At 40.2% G+C, this 20,227-nt stretch overlaps 1 protein-coding gene across 1 annotated transcript in view; it reads right to left on the bottom strand.

Moving 5' to 3' along the window:
* Positions 1-4,515: 4,515 nt before the first annotated feature.
* The window catches only part of gnb1a (guanine nucleotide binding protein (G protein), beta polypeptide 1a), a 49,449-nt gene continuing 33,737 nt past the window's right edge, over positions 4,516-20,227 (bottom strand). The window contains exons 2-11 of the mRNA XM_048211087.1: positions 19,049-19,161; positions 17,445-17,483; positions 17,231-17,337; positions 16,251-16,314; positions 12,071-12,233; positions 11,887-11,953; positions 8,196-8,397; positions 7,899-8,115; positions 6,938-7,053; positions 4,516-6,430 (exon numbers count right to left, since the gene is read on the bottom strand). Of these exons, the coding sequence (XP_048067044.1) occupies positions 6,947-7,053; positions 7,899-8,115; positions 8,196-8,397; positions 11,887-11,953; positions 12,071-12,233; positions 16,251-16,314; positions 17,231-17,337; positions 17,445-17,483; positions 19,049-19,105 (1,023 nt within the window). The 5' untranslated portion in view covers positions 19,106-19,161 and the 3' untranslated portion in view covers positions 4,516-6,430; positions 6,938-6,946. The remainder of the gene's footprint in view (positions 6,431-6,937; positions 7,054-7,898; positions 8,116-8,195; positions 8,398-11,886; positions 11,954-12,070; positions 12,234-16,250; positions 16,315-17,230; positions 17,338-17,444; positions 17,484-19,048; positions 19,162-20,227) is intronic.

Here is a 20,227-nt window from a genome sequence, read left to right as displayed (position 1 = left end):
ATCTATGTTTTTGACCAACCTTTTCCATTTTTGATGATATTTCTAGTGAGAAATTACTATAATTAAACTGTTACGCTGGCTCAGATGTCTGTGCAAAATCAGTTTCTTGAGGCACCTTTGTGAGCAAAGGCTGCCTGCAAAGTCATTGCCTGATAGGGCAGTGAGGCAACAAGTCAGCTGCCTAAGCGTTTGGACGGAGCCTATGATGGCATTCAAGTATCCACTCGTGTACTGCTCATGCTCACAGATAAAATGACGTTCGCTCAAATCGCACTCCAACATTACATTTCTCTGCGAAGGTATGTCAAACTTCGTTTTATCCATAAAAAAAAAATGGATTCCTGTTTCGGTTCCCTGAGTTACTGGCCATTGCCGACTTAGAGTGCGAGGTATGGGTGGAGCCATTCAGTATATACAGGTGCTGGTCATATAATTAGAATATCATCAAAAAGTTCATTTATTTCACTAATTCCATTCAAAAAGTGAAACTTGTTTATTATATTCATTCATTACACACAGACTGATATATTTCAAATGTTTATTTCTTTTAATTTTGATGATTATAACTGACAACTAAGGAAAATCCCAAATTCAGTATCTCAGAAAATTAGAATATTACTTAAGACCAATACAAAGAAAGGATTTTTAGAAATCTTGGCCAACTGAAAAGTATGAACATGAAAAGTATGAGCATGTACAGCACTCAATGCTTAGTTGGGGCTCCTTTTGCCTGAATTACTGCAGCAATGCGGCGTGGCATGGAGTCGATCAGTCTGTGGCACTGCTCAGGTGTTATGAGAGCCCAGGTTGCTCTGATAGTGGCCTTCAGCTCTTCTGCATTGTTGGGTCTGGCATATCGCATCTTCCTCTTCACAATATCCCATAGATTTTCTATGGGGTTAAGGTCAGGCGAGTTTGCTGGCCAATTAAGAACAGGGATACCATGGTCCTTAAACCAGGTACTGGTAGCTTTGGCACTGTGTGCAGGTGCCAAGTCCTGTTGGAAAATGAAATCTGCATCTCCATAAAGTTGGTCAGCAGCAGGAAGCATGAAGTGCTCTAAAACTTCCTGGTATACGGCAGCGTTGACCTTGGACTTCAGAAAACACAGTGGACCAACACCAGCAGATGACATGGCACCCCAAACCATCACTGACTGTGGAAACTTTACACTGGACCTCAAGCAACGTGGATTGTGTGCCTCTCCTCTCTTCCTCCAGACTCTGGGACCCTAATTTCCAAAGGAAATGCTAAATTTACTTTCATCAGAGAACATAACTTTGGACCACTCAGCAGCAGTCCAGTCCTTTTTGTCTTTAGCCCAGGCGAGACGCTTCTGATGCTGTCTGTTGTTCAAGAGTGGCTTGACACAAGGAATGCGACAGCTGAAACCCATGTCTTGCATACGTCTGTGCGTAGTGGTTCTTGAAGCACTGACTCCAGCTGCAGTCCACTCTTTGTGAATCTCCCCCACATTTTTGAATGGGTTTTGTTTCACAATCCTCTCCAGGGTGCAGTTATCCCTATTGCTTGTACACTTTTTTTCTACCACATCTTTTCCTTCCCTTCGCCTCTCTATTAATGTGCTTGGACACAGAGCTCTGTGAACAGCCAGCCTCTTTTGCAATGACCTTTTGTGTCTTGCCCTCCTTGTGCAAGGTGTCAGTGGTCGTCTTTTGGACAACTGTCAAGTCAGCAGTCTTCCCCATGATTGTGTAGCCTACAGAACTAGACTGAGAGACCATTTAAAGGCCTTTGCAGGTGTTTTGAGTTAATTAGCTGATTAGAGTGTGGCACCAGGTGTCTTCAATATTGAACATTTTCACAATATTCTAATTTTCTGAGATACTGAATTTGGGATTTTCCTTAGTTGTCAGTTATAATCATCAAAATTAAAAGAAATAAACATTTGAAATACACCAGTCTGTGTGTAATGAATGAATATAATATATAAGTTTATCTTTTTGAATGGAATTAGTGAAATAAATCAACTCTTTGATGATATTCTAATTATATGACCAGCACCTGTAGCTCGGCGCTCACTGATACATGAGTAACCAGAGATGTTCCCTTTTGGGTCGTTCTCTCGATGCTATGGGAATGGATAAATTCCTACTGTGTATAAAACTTAAGCATAGCGAAGAGAGTCGCCATAGATAGCCAGACACAACATAGAGCCAAGCCTGTTGACTGCCTTACATACCAACTAGCTGACCTAGGTGAAACCACTGACAGCCAAGCGAATGACACGCTGTCAACAGAGCAGGGAGAGGATTCAAGGGCATAGGTTATTTTACAACAAGCCCCCAGCGGTCTCTGGGGTACGGCAGCTTGGCAACCCTGCTACAGAAGCCACATGTCCATTCTGTTCCTCGCTGGTTGTTCTGGTGGTGCCCAGTCGAGGCCCAGGTCCTTAATGGGCTCTGAAAGTATCCTCAACTGTTCCTCATCCACCGCAACTGGAGGCTCGGTCACCTCACTGTGGGAAGCCTCAGACTCCTGACAGGACTAAACACCAGAGTCCGAGGCCCCAGTAGACATAACGTCATCATTGTCGTCCTCGCCTGTGGTGCCAAAAGAGATCAGGTCGTGGGCTTCATCAAATGGGTGAAAGCTGGCCTCAGTATAGGACACAGGAGACCCCGATCGATGCACACGCTGGAGCTGCATCGATGTGCAAATGGTTGCCGCAGCCTCTCTTTCCACGGCTCAACAGTGTTGGGTGGTGGAGGCGAGGGGGCAGCTGGCGCACAGTGAGGACTGTGGAAACTCTGGCACGGAGGGTCCTGACTGTCATTTCCTCGCAGAAAGGAAAGTCAGGCCTATCTAGCATAGCCTCTGCATGGGCACTGCCCAAACAGAAAACACCCATTATGGGAGTCGGGGAGCTCATCCAACATCCCTTCATGGACATCTTTTCTTCCTGCCGGAACGCAGATGGGGAGCAGCGAGAGAAAGTGCGAGATGCAGAACAAAAGATCCAGGGGGTGGGGTTGGATCTAACCCACTTTAAATATCCCTTAACCTACCCGACTCCGCCCCCTGGATTTCGAGTGCTCTGCAGTGAGGGGCTACTGGAAAGTGTCGTCCTGTTAAAAGGCAAGATAAACGGTGAGAAGAATTCGATGCTTGATTTGTGAAGGAGAAAGATTCTGATAATATATATAGTGAATGGTTCCACCCATAGCTTGCACTCTGTCTCCATTGGCCAGTAACTTTTACTGGTGCAATGCAATCAGGCTTCAGTATTTGAGGAAGGAGTGGGATACCCCATAGAGTTAGCACGCAATGTCGAGAGACAGACTCAAAAGGAAATGAAAACAACTTTGTCTTCTTCGTTCTGTCCTGCAGTTTATCTCCATCCCTGGAAAAAACCCTCACCTGCCAGTAGACTTAGTAATCCTGAAGACATTGATTAGCTTGTTCAGGTGTTTGATTAGGGTTGGAGCTGAACTCTCCAGGACCAATGTTGCCTAGCCCTGGTCTATTTATTTATAAGGTTTGAAACTTCATTAAAACATTTGAACTCCATAAACTTAGATATATTGCTTATTTATTCTCGAACCAGCATATCAGAGCATTCTGGGTTGAGCGAGCGAGCCCTGAGCCTTCAGAAAGGTGCTCCCCGCTCCGCTCATATGCTCCGATTTCAGCAACGTTTTGGCATATTGACATGAAACTTCATATGTGCAATCATCAACACCAACACCAGACTGACGTGTTCAACTGGCATTTTGCCATTAGTGTTCTTTGCCCCCAATAATTGCTTCTTGCAATTTTTAAATGCTTTGTACACTAGTTACAGAAACCTTTATAAGCTGTATTACTTTTCAGTTTGGGGGAAAACCTAAAAATGTCAATGGTGGAAATGCAATTAGACTGAGGAGTATAGTTATCAGTAATGTATTTACTGTTATTTGGTTATTTCGAATGCAACGTTAAACCGAGGTCCTGACTCTCTGTGGTCATTAAAAATCCCAGGATGTCCTTCGAAAAGAGTAGGGGTGTAACCCCGGCATCCTGGCCAAATTTGCCCATTGGTCTCTGTCCATCATGGCCTCCTTATCATCCTCATATACTGATTGGCTTTATCACTCGGTCTCCTCTCCAACAAAAAGCTGGTGGGTGTTCGGGCGCAATATGGCTGCCATTGTCATCCAGGTTGATGCTGCACATTGGTGGTGGTTGAGGAGATTCCCCCTTCCATATGTAAAGTGCTTATTATTTATTATTATAATTATTTTATGGTATATTGTGGCCAAACTGTGGTCTTCTGACCACGCTATTGAAGAAATGTAAATTAGCATACGACTCTGTGCCCTAAGAATACTATAAAAGTTTTGCTATACCACCACCTATAGACAAAACCTGTGCATAACCTTCAGTCTTTGGCAAGAAAAAATATATTTTACTGCCCTTTGTGCATAATGCAATATTGCATGTCTCATATCCTTTCAGGAATGCTGAAGATGGCAGTAAATCATGAATTCATTAAAAAAGAGAAACAACATAAGATCGTCTCAAACTGCTTTTATTACATCTTAAATAACAGTACATTTTAATATAGTTTCTATCTTGCATCCAGCTTTCTGTTGTACACTGACTTTAAAATTAAATACAAAAGATGGATAAGGGTACAGTGGGGGATGCAGAGCTGTAAGTTATTCGTATGGAGAGAGGGCGAGGAGAGGACAGGGAAGAGAGGGAGAAAGAAAAGCAAATTTAGTTATTTTTTTAGTCTTTTATTTTTCTTGCCAACTCCAGGCCTAACGCACAACGACAGCACTTTTTTGTTTTTGTACAGAATGTTGCAGAGAAATAACAGAATGGAAGAAATGCCACTACAGCTAAGGAAAGAGCGCTTTTCTTGATACATGTCGAGAGGGAATGACAGAAAAGTTCTGCCATTCAAATGCTGCGTTATTTTTTTTTTCCTTTTTTATTAAAGAACAGAAAACCTGTTTGTTACAAAATGTCTCTAGCACTGTCTTTGTATCTGAAATTTTTCTTTTGCTACAGAGAGAGAGAGATATTTCTTTGTTCTAGTTATTTGAGTGTGTGTTTGTGTTTGTACAGGGTCAGTGTGTGTGTGTGCAAGTGTGTGTGTTTGTGTGTGTGTGTGTGTTTGTGGGGATTCACAAACTCTCCAGGGACAGAACAACTCACCATTCATTTTTGTGATCAACATGTTTGCTTCTCTTAAGTGCATAGCTTTGAAAGTTAAACTAAATTGTGTATGCACAGAGTAGCAAAAGAAAAAAAAAAGAAAAAAGTAAAATAAATACTGTGGTGATCTATTTAACAGGTTATTTTTTAAAAAACAAAAAAAAGAAAACATCAAGGACTTAGTTCCATATGCACCTCTTTTAAGCAATTCTACAGCATGCGATTCTACGAGTTTCCCACCCATGGCAGACAACCAAAATAAGATTTTTTTTGTTGATTTTTTAACTTAAAAAGTTTTCAATATCATTATTTTCAAACATTGATTTATACAACATGTCATTCACAGAGTAGTAACTGTTTTCCAAGCACAAAACGGGCACCTCTGTCGAAACCCAAAAAAAATGAAGAACTGCCCACCCCTCCTTCAACATCCTCCACATCAAAGAGAGAAAAAATTGGATAAGAAAAATATAAAATAAAATTATTAAAATGATTGGTTAATCTTCATTGAATTACTCGACATTTTCCAAAAAAGCATGAGAGGAAGTATGGTTAAAATTGACATGGTTTCATCTTCGAAAATCGAGCATTCATCATCATGAACAGCACGTGCTTGGTTAGTTAACATATTTGCAAAACTGTATTACTTGTGCAAACAAAAAAAAATTGCAACTAGACCAAAAAAAAAAAAAAAAGAAGAAGTTAATAATCGAATTTCCCGGGACTAAATATACAGGCCTGATAGCAGCTAGTGGACCCCTGATCAAATCCTTTACGTAAAGAAGCTCTGAGAGATTTTGACAACATTGAGAATGTTTTAATTCTTAACAACAAATTTGATCCCAAAATATTTAAAAACTAGAAGACAAAAAACAAGCCTGCGATCCTGACTGGGGGGAGAGGTCCAAAAAAGGCCCATAAAGCTATCGAGCAAGTTTCTTTTAGAAAAAACGCCTGCTTTCGTGTTAAAGATAATGACGTTAGCATAATGACAATAGCAGTGGAATGAGTGTCTTTATGTTCTCAGAAAATGGTCCCAGAAGGATGCACAATTATCAACTTTCACCCCTTTACCAACTACAATCTAGCTGAGTGTAACAATTGTGCTCTTTTTTTCTTTTCCAAAAGGAGAAATTTTTGCTCTTTTGTCGTTTATAGATGTTGGGGTCAGTTCTGTTGTGTTTGAGAAGGAGAGAGGAGAATAAAATCGAACAATTTCATTTTGGAATGGTCTTCCAGTCAACCTTTAGAGTCCGGATGCGATCTGGGAAGAAAGGGAAAAAAACATTTTCTTAAAATCAAATTTACAAGACATTTTTTAAATTAAGTTCATTAAACAAGCTGGAGCAAAATTTATGACATATTAAATGCTTAAGACTTTTCTTATAATATTTAAGACTTTTTACATCTTTCAATTTGATCCAACTGATCCAAGTCTTTTTAAGGACCTGCAGGGACCTTGTATTTAGGTGACAAGAATGCTGTTCCATGATCAGCCGTGACCCAAAAATCTATTTGTAACAGCAGATGGCAGTAGAGATGCATTTGTGCAGCTGATGGAGACTTGATTCTGAGGCATCAGCTCATTACAACTATTTATTTGCAAATCTGAGTCGTAAAGAATGATACGGCTCCTCATCAGATGAAATCGACAACATTTCTGATGCATCTGGGGTCCAAAAATAAATGTGCTGCTTGTTGTCTGGAAAAGCATCAGGAACAGAACCCTGTAGCCTGTTAAATGACAAGTAGCCAAAACTGCTCCGTTTACCTTGCGGCTTTAATTCCAGATCTTAAGGAAACTATCCCAGGAGCCTGTAGCCACAGCCATCCCATCATCAGTGACGCCCAAGCAGCTGACGCGGTTATCATGACCTGCCAAAACTCCTGCAAACACAAAATATGTCATTTTATACCAAACTGACGTGCATCTAATGTTTTTCTCCCACCTGTTGACATTCATTTGAAATAAAACGATGTAACTCTCATAAGGATGTTTGGATAATAAAACAATATCATACATAAATACACTTCCGGCTAAACATTAAGCATAATTACGATTTTTAAATGTGGGATACCTCAGGGTTCCTTGCTGGGACCTATTTTATTTTGTCTATACTGTACATGCTCCTCTTGGGTTCTATAATGATGAAATATAATATTTCACATCATTGTTACACTGATGATACACAGATTTGCATTCCTCATAGCTCTGATTCATCTTATTCTGCTCCGTTTAAATGCTTTGAAGCATTGACATATGACATTGTCATAAAAACTTAAGTGTGACGTTTGACACAGATCTAAATTTTGAGAAACAGATAAGCACTGTGGTAAAGAGCAGCTTTTTATGAGGCAAATAGCCAAATTAAAATCTTTGCTCGCATTTAAGGATCTGGAGATAGTTACCCATGCCTTCATCTCCTCTAGACTTGATTATTGCAGCGCACTACACATGTGTCTCAATCGTTCGTCTTTATATCGCTTGCAGTTGGTTCAAAATGCAGCCGCAAGGTTGCTGACCGGTACTGGGAGGAGGGAAAGCATTTCGCCGGTCCTTCATTGGTTTAAACACACCTGCCTGATTAGTTTGTTTAGGTGTGTTTGATCACACAAACCATTGGCTTCATCATCATCATCATCATCACTTGTAATTCTGAAGTTTTAGATGTGTGTTTGTGAAATAAGTTATAAGTGCATCAACATCGCTGCAGAATATCTTTCACACTGACCTGCGCGGTCGGCTTTGAGAGCATCCCACACGTTGCAGTTGAAATCGTCGTAGCCGGCGAGCAGCAGGCGTCCGCTTTTGGAAAAGGCCACGGAGGTGATCCCACAGATGATGTTGTCGTGAGAATAAACCATCAGCTCCTGATCGGCACGCAGGTCAAACAGCCTGCAGGTGGCGTCATCTGAGCCCGTGGCAAATGCATTTCCGTTGGGGAAAAACTGAGAGGAGATAACAGGGTTACTAACTTCACGTGAAACATACGTGTGTATTTCTGTGAGTGCACGCGGCTGCTGCTTACACAGATAGCGTTGATGTCGGACTCGTGGCCGGTGAAGGTTTGTCTGCACATGCCTTCTCTGACGTCCCACAGCTTGGCAGAGGCGTCACATGCGCCTGACACAAACAGACGGGTGTCTGGGGCCAGAGACAGTGACATCACATCACCGGTGTGACCTGCGAACGTGGTTGTCTGCTGCCCGGTCTCAATATCCCACAGAGCACTGGAAGAAACAACAAACAAAACACGATGCAGGAAGTTCCAGTTATTAATATTAGTATTGTGAAATAGTAAGCTAATAATAATAATAAAGTACACCCTTCTAAGAAATGTTGATATGATTTCATTGTTATAATGGAAGCTTGTTTCTGACCCGGAATAAAAAAAAATAAATTAAAAAAAGTTATAAACTATTTGCGACTTGCCAGAATTGTGTCAGAATCTTAAGTTATAAACTCAGAATTACGAAGAAAAAAAAAGTCTGGATCGTGGGTTTTAAACTTGGAATTGCGAGGAAAAAAGAATTGCAAGTTATAAACTCGGAATTGCGAGGAAAAAAGTTGAAATCGTGAGTTATAAACTCGGAATTGCGAGGAAAAAAGTCAAAATCGTGAGTTATAAACTTGGAATTGCGAGGAAAAAAAGAATCGTGAGTTATAAACTTGGAATTGAGAGGAAAAAAGTCAAAATCGTGAGTTATAAACTCGGAATTGCGAGGAAAAAAAGAATCGTGAGTTATAAACTTGGAATTGAGAGGAAAAAAGAATCATGAGTTATAAACTTGGAATTGCGAGGGAAAAAAGAATCGTGAGTTATAAACTTGGAATTGCGAGGGAAAAAGTCAGAATCGTGAGTTATAAACTCGGAATTGCGAGGAAAAAAGTCAAAATCGTGAGTTATAAACTTGGAATTGCGAGGAAAAAAAGAATCGTGAGTTATAAACTTGGAATTGAGAGGAAAAAAGTCAAAATCGTGAGTTATAAACTCGGAATTGCGAGGAAAAAAAGAATCGTGAGTTATAAACTTGGAATTGAGAGGAAAAAAGAATCATGAGTTATAAACTCGGAATTGCGAGGAAAAAAGTCAGAATCTTGAGTTATAAACTCGGAATTGCGAGGAAAAAAGTCAGAATCTTGAGTTATAAACTCGGAATTGCGAGGAAAAAAGTCAGAATCGTGAGTTATAAACTCGGAATTGCAAGGAAAAAAGTCAGAATCATGAGTTATAAACTCGGAATTGTGAGGAAAATGCTCAGAATCGTGAGTTATAAACTTGGAATTGCGAGGAAAAAAGAATTGTGAGTTATAAACTCGGAATTGCGAGGAAAAAGGTCAGAATCGTGAGTTATAAACTTGGAATTACGAGGAAAATAGTCAGAATCGTGAGTTATAAACTTGGAATTGCGAGGAAAAAGAATCGTGAGTTATAAACTTGGAAGCAGTGTTGTCAAAAGTACCGGTACTTCGGTACCAAGTCGGTACTGAAATTTTGAAAATGTGACGATACCAGCATTTCTGTAGTACCGGTAGTACCGAGAATCCGGGTATTCGGTACCCACTGATAGGACTGTGGCAGTATTTACGTGAATATGATACGAGTGAAGCACAAAGCTTTGTTTACAGAAGAAATAATAGGTTAGAAATTAAATGTGACATCGCAGCCATGGAAACATTTTGGTTCATGCTGAATGAGAGAGAGAGACGTGAGTCCATTTAAGCTTTGTGTTCTGTTTTGCAAATCGCGATCTGGTCACCTGATTATCAGAGAATTAAACAATATTCCATTAGTTATTCCACTGAACATGGAATCTCTGTTTATTTTCCCAAATCTTCACTCACACAGGGGATTATAAACGTTTCTTTCTTTCGTTCGCATTTAGGCCTATTATAGGCTATTCACATTCTTTACTGTGGTAAAGTAGAAAAAACACCGTAGGACAGAAACCTTTTTGCTTGCACGTCAATTTCTATTTAACACAGTTTGCGCTTGTTATTAGACTTTATAAGGCGCGTCAAGTTTATTTGTATAGCGTGTTTCACGCACGCCGGTGATTTTTACTTTCGTTTTCTCTGACAGCGCAAAATCAAACATAGCCTGAATGTCTGAAGATAAAACTCGCTCTTCAGACCTTTTACAACAAGTGTCAGTTGTTTGTAACATCAGGAGATAACATGAAGATATTATTAAAGAGAAATGGTCTCTTTCCTGCTCGTGTCCCACATCCCTCTCAAAGCGTAGAGCGGTAGGCTATATTAAAGACTATAGAATAACGGGACTTTGGCTATATGACGCATCTTTGTGTGGAAATAAAAAACGAATGCTTTTTGAAATAATATTTAACTTTCTTATTATTTAGGTTACCATTATTTACTTATATTTCATAGTTTTACAGGCTGTAGTGTGTTGTTTCACTGACGATATAGCTAAAATAAACACGCACGTCTGTTACCCCTGTTGAAAAAACGAGCATATGCTGGTAAAGTAGGTTTTGAAGCTGGTATGCTGGTTTGAGCTGGTTTATGCTGGTCCAGGACCAGCTTAGGACTAGCATGGACCAGTTTAGGACCAGCACTTGACCAGCATACAGCTTCAAAACCTACCTTACCAGCATATGCTGGTTTTTTCAACAGTACAAAATGGATGTTTGAGCATTTATTTATTTATTTTATATTTCAAAATTTATTTCATTGAGGTAGCCTAAATATATATATATATATATATATATATATATATATATATATATATATATATATATATATATATATATATATATATATATATATACACACACACACACACACACACAAACACACACACTCCAAATCATATTTAATGTTTTTAAAATAGGCTATATAAAATAGTAAAATAGATTTTGCTGTGGTACCGAAATTGGTACCGAGAACCGTAAAATTTTCATGGTATCGGTACCGACTACTGGAATTTTGGTACCGTGACAACACTACTTGGAATTATGAGGAAAATAGTCAGAATCGTGAGTTATAAACTTGGAATTGCGAGGAAAAAAGAATTATGAGTTATAAACTTGGAATTACGAGGAAAATAGTCAGAATCGTGAGTTATAAACTTGGAATTGCGAGGAAAAAAGAATTATGAGTTATAAACTTGGAATTACGAGGAAAATAGTCAGAATCGTGAGTTATAAACTCGGAATTGCGAGGATCACATTTTTTTTTTTTTTTTTTTTTTTTTTTTAATTCCATGCCGGATACAAGCTTCCACAGTTTTCACATGTGAAAAAAAAGAAAACTCAAAGAACTGTGAAAAGCTTCTTTCTTGAAAAACTTAATAGTAAAGACAGCTAAACTTTATTATCATCATTATTTGAGTCATTTATAACATCTCAATTGGTTGCTGTTTAGTGGTACAAATATAACAACCTGTATAAAATTGATCATAACCACAATTTATTTCCATTTCTTATTATTTATCTCGTAATGTGGTCTGTTAACAGATCTGATCCAGCACTCATGAAAATAAATGAATGCTACTTTAACATTAAAAACAGCTCTTGTGAAATGACTTGTGTTCATTTAGAAACAAAGCAGACAAATTTACAAGATCATCAGTTTCAACCTATAGTCTCTATATATGCACTGGCCGAACATATATTCAAGTATGTTGACAATGTCATGGGTAAACTATAAAGCTGATAAGCACGAGTGTTTTGTTCCAAAGCAGTACCCAAACTCACCAGCTGGTGTCGCCTGAGCTAGTGACAATCTGGTTATCATCCACAAAACGGCAGCAGGACAGATAGCCTGTGTAAAAACAGCAGTTAAATGGCAGGAAGGAGAGCAGAACACGACACAAATTCAGCCCAGTCCTTTAAAAACACTAAGGCTTAAATGTAGATAAGATTTTGGGAAAACGGTTACCTGTGTGTCCAGCCAACTCACGGCTGACACGCACGTTCCCCTCACGGGTCTTTAGGTTGTAGATGGAGCAAATGTTATCCAAGCCTCCACAGGCCACATAGTTTCCAGACGGCGCATATGCACAAGTCATCACCCACGAGGAGCGCAGCGGAATAGCGTGCACCTACACATTAACACGTCAAAGTGGTTTAGTTTTCATATGACACATCCGCTGCCAATGTTGAATCTGTATCAACTAGTTTACAGATGAAAAGATTTATAAGAATATAAAAACAGGTTTGCCGGCTCTACTTGTGTCATTGCACAATCATCACAGGAAAAAAAGGAATTTCGATCGTGGTTTTGATTCCTCTAAACAATTCCGGTTCCTTTAATGTTTCATTTAGAAGCTTTGAGAAATAAATATTTGGAGGCAATGCAAATCATTTCTGCTAAATAGAGATCACCCCCATTTAGAGTTGTCAAAGGTACTGGTGCCAATCGAAACTTCAGAAATGGTTGGTTTCCATTTACAACGTATTTCTCAAAGCAGTGAGCATTGTAGCCAATCACAGACATGTCTGTTGAGCACATGAATTGATCAAAATATGCATGTTCATGTTCATTATAACCAAAGTACAGGGACTGGATAATGAAACTGAAATACCTGGTTTTAGACCACAATCATTTATTAGTATGGTAAACTAATTGTATGGTTCCTATTGCGGCCAATACAGCATCAATTCATCACAGTGGCCAGAGGGGTTTTGAGCCATTCCTCTTCCAGAACAGTGTTCAGGTCATTATTACCCCTTTTCCACCAAGGCAGTTTGAGCGCTGGTTCGGAGCCAGAGCCTAGTTTCAAATCAGTACTTTGTCTTTCGACACCCAAAGCACCAGATCCGAACCAGGAAAAGTGGTTCATAAGTAGCACCAAAACATTGCTGGGCTAGAAGTAAGAACGGCTTGCGTCAGGGACTGTGGACGGGGTTACCGTGACCAACAAGAAACTTGTGACCGCCATTTTTGAAATAGCAGCTAATCGAGCTAATGCAGCTCGATTGTAATCTCCATTAATATACAAATTACGGTGAGCCGTTCTTGGATGACGATGTAGGTTCGCAAAGCCATGAGCATCAACAGTAGTGAAACATCCGCGATTGTTGATGGAAGGCTTGTTCGAGATGCATCGGAGCAGCGCGGACCGATTTGGCAGGTGACTCGGGTCCACGGGAGCGTTTGTAGAGCATACGACTCCTTGTGCTTTTGGATCGTTCTCGCGGTGCTTTGATGTCATGCGCCGATCGCTCTGCGGGAAGCCGATGCATCCCGAAAAAGCTTGGTGTGTTTGTGTTTGGCGCTGCAGCACTAGCTTTGCTGTGAAATATGAGACATATACAGTGACGTAAGACCTGGCTCTGTGCTGCTCTCTAGCCCGTGGAAAGGCAAACCGCTTCTTAGAAGGCTTGTCAGTTGAACCAACTCCGAACTAGCACTAGCACTAGCTCTGAACTAGCACCCGGTTCGTGCTGGTGGAAAGGGGGTAACAGTGATTCTCGTGGAAGAAAACGTTTCCTGACTCGCTCCTCCAAAATACCCCAAAGTGGCTCAGAAATATTCAGATCTGGTGACTGTGCAGGCCATAGGAAATGTTCAACTTCACTTTCATGTTCAACAAACCATTTTGTCACCAGTCTTGCTGTGTGTATTGGTGCATTATCATGCTGATACATGAACACCTTCAGGGCCATGTCTCTACTGTCAGGCCAAAGGCCAAAGGCGTACAAAGGGCCAGTAGTGTTTCCACTTCTGGGGCTTGATCGGGCCTCGACGGGGCCAATGGCAAGGGTTTTTTGGCCCGCCGAATACCTTGGTCCAAAAGCAGACCAACTGAGGCTTGAACAGAGGCGGAGCTAGAGTCAGGAGACGGTCAACACCGCTGCTCATTTCCCATGTTATTATATCAGGCCACCAGCTAACCTCAACATTTAGACATTTTAAACAACTTTCAGCTCAAAATTCACTTTCAGACACCAGTGAGTGTTTAAAAATAACTTCCTTGTGATCCGATGGGGATTCTGATCACCGCATGAGGCCTGCCAAAAAAACAAAAAGACTTTTCAACAATATCTATATGGGCCGATTTCAAAACACTGCTTCAGAGCTTTATGAATCGAATCAGTGAATCGAAGCGCCAAATTCACGTGATTTCAGCAGTTTTGCTGTTTGATTGGAGATCCGAATCACTCATTCGAAACAAAAGATTAATAAAGCTCAGAAGCTTCATGAAGCAGTGTTTTGAAATCGGCCCATCAGGAGATATTGTTGAAATGTCATTATTTTCAGGGTTTTCTGCCACACCAAAAATATTCTTGTAGCTTTATAATATTAATGTAGAACCACTGAACTCACATGAACTGATTTAAATATGTTTTTAGTACCTTTATGGACCTTGAGAGTTTGAATGGCATTGCTGTGAATGAACTGAACCATTGGATTTCATCAACAATATCTTAATTTGTGTTCTGAAGATGAACGAAGGTCTTACGGGTGTGGAACGGCATGAGGGCGAGTAATTAATGACATTTTTATTTTTGGGTGAACTAACCCTTTAATAAGAATGCTCAGAAATGTGACGTAAACATGATATTTTATCAATATGTTTCTAAATGTGTAAGCCTTTGGATTTTAAATTTTAAAAGCATTAATTGAGTTGTTTTGTGCATTCTTGTGATCGTAAATAAATGGAAGCAGGTGCAAATGAATAGGTATGTGTTCTCTTTTTATGTGAAATGGTAAAAACCAGTTTGATTCAGCATGATTGATATGCACACCTGACACAAATTAATACATTACTGTTATTTTAATGTTTTTTTTCTGTAAAACATTGGTCAAACATTGATGTTGGAATCTTAAGTCTTTAAGTAAAGCCCAAACGTTCGCTTCTGTCATGCTCATTTTGTGATCTAGCTAGTTTTCAGTCAGCTGGTGTAATGGTGGGGTTACGTGATGTTGTTCTATGGAGATGTGTTAAGGGCGGGTTTTAGGGCAGCGCTGCGGGGCTACTGGGCCAACAGTGGAAACGCAACTTGATATTGGCCTCAGTGCTCGAGGTCCGAGGCTATTGGCCCAGCACGGCACGTTGTTAGCCCTGGCTCGCACTGGCCTGACAGTGGAAAAGCGGCTAATGTTTGAACTATTAGGTGCACATGGTCCTCCAGAATGGTTCGGTAACAGTGACGCACCCATCAAGCACAGTATAGGATGCCATGATATTGCAGCCCAAACCATCACTGATCCACCGCCTGTGCTTCACTCTGGGCAGCAACAGAAGGGTGTTACACCGTAACTCCCACGGATGTGGAAAAGACAGTGAAGGTGGACTCGGAGAACATGTAACCAAAGGTTTGGCTATAGCAGCCCAACCATGAATACTGACTAACAGTTTTGATGGAAAGAGGAGAGTCGAGATGCACAATTAATTTGGGCATCATTGAGTTGGGCAGCTGTGGTTTTATGTTTTTTGAATACAATTCAGGTTAGTACCTGGACATCCCTTTCAGACAGCTTCCTCTTGCTTCGACATTCCTGTTGGATGTTCCAGGACCTGCTGTCCTGGTCACAGATGAGCCAGCGAGACGCACACCAACAATTTGTCCTCTTTCGAACTCTGATATGTCTTCCATTATGTTGTGTGGATTGCAATATTTTAGCTGTGCTATTGCTCTGCTAATTCAACCTTCACACTCTGTTCTTACTGAAGGAATGTAAAATTAGTCTAGATATATATAGGCGTGAAACCTCCAACAATATATTGGCCAGTGTTTCAGTTTCATTGTCCAACCCCTGTACAAACACAATGTAAATAAGTGATTCATCATGCAGTCTAGACATTTTTTTTAATCAATATGGGAGTTTTCTGTAAGAGTGCAGAACTCGCGCTGAAGTGATTGACAGCTTCAGTGTGATTGACAGCTTGTTTTTTTCCTCCTCCAAATATTAAAATAGGCTATATAGTTTTTAGTATGGTACTGAAATTGGTACCAGGAACTGTGAAATAAATACAGTCCCATCATTAATAAAGTTTTAAAAGCATCACAGGATGCACCTCATGAAGTCAGTTGAGAGAATCCAGGCTCAGAAGTTATTTAACACTAAATGAAACCGTCAGTTCACACATGGCATTGACTTTCACTTTTACCTTGTTTGTAGTATAGCTGTCCCAGATGATAAGTTTTCCATCCTGGGAAGCACTAACAAGAAGCCTGAAAACACAGAGAGAGGGTGGAAATAAAGAAACAATGAGCACAATGATCATTATGTGAAGTCTGATCAATATCAAATGTATATAAAACATGTCGAATGCAAACGCATAGTGAACGCAAAGTGCTCCGGTTTCAATGTAACTAAAGATTTATGTAATTAGAAATGTTCGTGGTAGTTACAGCTTGACACAAAGTTAAATGACAGCAGTGACACAGATGAGGAGATGAGCTGCTGCTTCTATTTCTATGAAGAATACAGGCACTGAAATACACACGGATCCTCTAAGGATTTCCTTAATGCCAAACGAAGACACTTGTGTTTAAATCAGACCGCCTTAAAACAACATGTAATATTCATCATTATTAAGTATAATATCTATTTTCACTATGATTTTATATTGCATATGTTGTTTGTATTCTATTCTAGCCCTAAATGGAGGTTGGTGTGCTTAGATTAGGGATGCATGATATTGGATTTTTGCCGAAATTCAATATTTTTCCAACTAATTTTTTAACTCTATCGCAGGCAAATAATCAACATGTTATCGTAGCAAAGCATATCTGCATAATTTTTCATATTGGGCCGATGCTGATTAAATTCAATTCTGATGGCGTTCCAGTAATATCATGCATTCCTAGTTTAGAGGAAGTATTTGTGATGAACTGTAAGTCACAACAATCCATTGTTATGAGCACTGCCATTGATTCATATCCTATGAAGAGATTTTTTTGTTTTTCACTGCTTCAGCGGGCATCGTGGTCAACATGGGGTGTGTTTTAGGACACATGAAAATCATCTTAGATGTGTTGATCAGCCTGCTGGAGATCATAAAACATGACTCCTCTGCACTATTAACCTCAACACGGATGAACCGTCACAGCTGTACTAGTTCATGGCACAGGGCTCATGGATCACCTTGAGTCAGTGCCCCAATGCATGGCGTAGATCTTCGCCAAGTGGCCCCTCAGTGTCCGTCTAGTGCGCATCTGAATCCGCCCCACAGGCTCAATATTGGCTGTGATCTGCCAGAAACACAAGAGAACAAAATCTAGTTCAAAAGACACCCAAACTCCATCTAAAAACAACATGATTTGAGAAGTCTATATGTGAAATGTGTAAAAAGTCCTACCTGAGAGAGGGTGGCATCCGCACATGCTTTCCGTGCATCCTTCAGAAGAAAAACACAGATAAAGCCACATTAACAAATACAAAACTTTGGACAGATACAGAAGTAACGATGCAAAGAAGTGTCATAACCAGGCACCATCCAGAAAGAGTGAAGTGCACTTCGGTTTTCCATCTCGTGGATTTTGTGCCAATGTGTCACATGACTGAAATTATACTTAGTGAGTGGCAAAATGTCTTGTTGCTTGTGGCAGTTGGTGCACACTGCACGATATACAATAGTCTTTTACGACGGTTGCTTGTCAGACTGTTCGACATTTAAGATGCATTAAAAACGGACGAACGCTAGAAGACTCCTCTGGAGTGTCATCTTCAATCCGTGACTCGTTCTGTGACTGTGAGATCTTCTGACACTTCAGGTAAAATTTGATCGCAATGGTCATTAATCGGCTGTTGGTGAACATCTCAAACTAACGATCAAAGACTTCAGATTTTGGCCTAGGAAGGGTTGTCAATATTTATCTCAGATGGCCAAAACTCTACAGTGTGAACCCAGCTTAAGATAAAAACTCATCACTCACTCATCAGGCCTGCTTATGGCACTGCATGTCAGTGTTTGAGTAAAAACACACAAATCTGTGACAAAATCAGTGAGGGAGTGTAATGAGCGTTGCTAATAATAAATATTACTTATTACATTCCCGCAAAGATGACAGAAAACGTACTCGCAATTGCTGTCCTGCATCAAAACATGAAGGTGAATAAGAATATTGCTTCAGAATAAATTATATTTACACCACAAAAAATCCAATTTTTCAAGGAACTTTTTTACTCGGACAAATGAATGACCGATTTACTTGTTAGAAAACGAGCACATGACAAGGCTTAAAGGATTAGTTGACTTCAGAATTAAAATTTCCTGATAATTTACTCACCCCCTTGTCATCCAAGATGTTCATGTCTTTCTTTCTTCAGTTGAAAAGAAATTAAGGTTTTTGAGGAAAACATTCCAGGATTTTTCTCCATATAGTGGACTTCAATGGCCTTCAAATGGTTGAAGGTCAAAATTACAGTTTTAATGCAGCTTCAAAGAGCTCTACATGATCCCAGATGAGGATTAAGGGTCGCAGAACAGTGCAAGACGAGCATTTGTGGTTAAAAAGTATATACATTTTTATTTTATTTAGAAAATGAGCGATTGTTTCTCTAGATAAGAGAAGATTTCTCTTATTCCTCGTCTGGGATCATGTAGAGCTCTTTGAAGCTGCACTGAAACTGACATTTGGACCTTCAACCCGTTGAACCCCAGTGAAGTCCACTATATGGTGAAAAATCCTGGAATGTTTTCATCAAAAACCTTCATTTTTTTTCCACTGAAGAAAGAAAGACATGAACATCTTGGATGACATGGGGGTGAGTAAATTATCAGGAAATTTTAATTCTGAAATGAACTAATCCTTTAATGTCGAGTCCTGAAAATGTATCCGATTAACGTAGCCTCAGTCCCGTCCCAGTTGTCATAATGTGACGTGTGGCAGCGTACGGTATCATAATATGTGTATTGATTGTCAAGCGTGTGTATGTCATGTAGTGCATGCAGCCACTGACTCTGATCTGGTTTTTCAGCTGTTCAGCCTCCTGACGCAACTGGTCGAGTTCGCTCATTTTCTTCTGCTAGACGATGGGCTTCACTCCGTCCACTCACTGCCGCTCGCACTGATCTGAAAAACACACAAACACCATTACTCTATTGACTGCATGTTACTAAACAATTGATTTACATGTATGTACAATGTGTGGCAGTGTTTAAACAGTTGCTGAACTGCCATCAAAACATGTTACACTGTTGCTGGTCCAGTTGTTTGGGAACAGAACACACCCGATGTGAACGCCCCGCATCAAACCCGTCTGATCAGAGCGGTGGACACCAAGTCTCATTTATACCCGAGCCTCATTATACAGCGTTTCTGACTAGCCGTTCAACCCACAACATGCACAAACACAGCTGACATCAGCGCTATAGTTAGAGCCCCGTTTCCACTGGACACGGTGAGAAAAGACATTTCCAACACTAATGAAGGGATGCGAGCACGTCTCTTTCTCCGCCTGTGTCCTTGCCAACCCGTGAAGCCGTTGCTTAGCAACAGTGTTGTGCAGTGAGCCTGTGCTAAAGATCACCATTACTGCATGTCTCCCGGCAGCGCAGCACAACACAATCACACAGCTACACAAACACTTCACAGCCCGAGCACAGATAATCGCATTACTGTACAGTGAATATGATACGCTGACGTTTAATTAGATCGGATACACTTTGGAAAAAACACACAACAGAAATGATATTTGCGATGACTATTGACAAACATTTGCATGTCATCGATGCGATGGATTTTTAAAGGAAAGCTGATCTAACCTCTTTTCATCGCACTGTTAAGAAAACTGGCCAACCAATAAGATTCGTGCTTTGGGTCACATGCTCAGAGCTGCTGCTGTTTCATACTCTGTCTCTGTTCTCTTACATTTATTGTTGCTTGATAAACACCGTAGCGAATACAAAAATCTGAACGTCCCACAGTCTTAGTGCGATATGTTGACATTGTTTCCATTTAAAAGGAGTAATTTGACTTTTTTCTTCTCCATGACAAGTGGATGTCAGAAAGTGAAAGTTGTGCACCGCTGTATTTCTGCTTTTCAGCCCCTTTGCTGTTTTCTCACATTGGTCTGCGTGCAAAAATCGGACTGAATTTTCTTGCTTTCCACAAAAAAACCCTGAAATAAGCCGTTGTC

This window comes from Megalobrama amblycephala, linkage group LG12, assembly GCF_018812025.1.
Source record: "Megalobrama amblycephala isolate DHTTF-2021 linkage group LG12, ASM1881202v1, whole genome shotgun sequence".
NCBI lineage: Eukaryota > Metazoa > Chordata > Actinopteri > Cypriniformes > Xenocyprididae > Megalobrama > Megalobrama amblycephala.
Note: the sequence above shows the minus strand (reverse complement) of the source record. Positions and strands in the feature narration are given on the sequence as shown.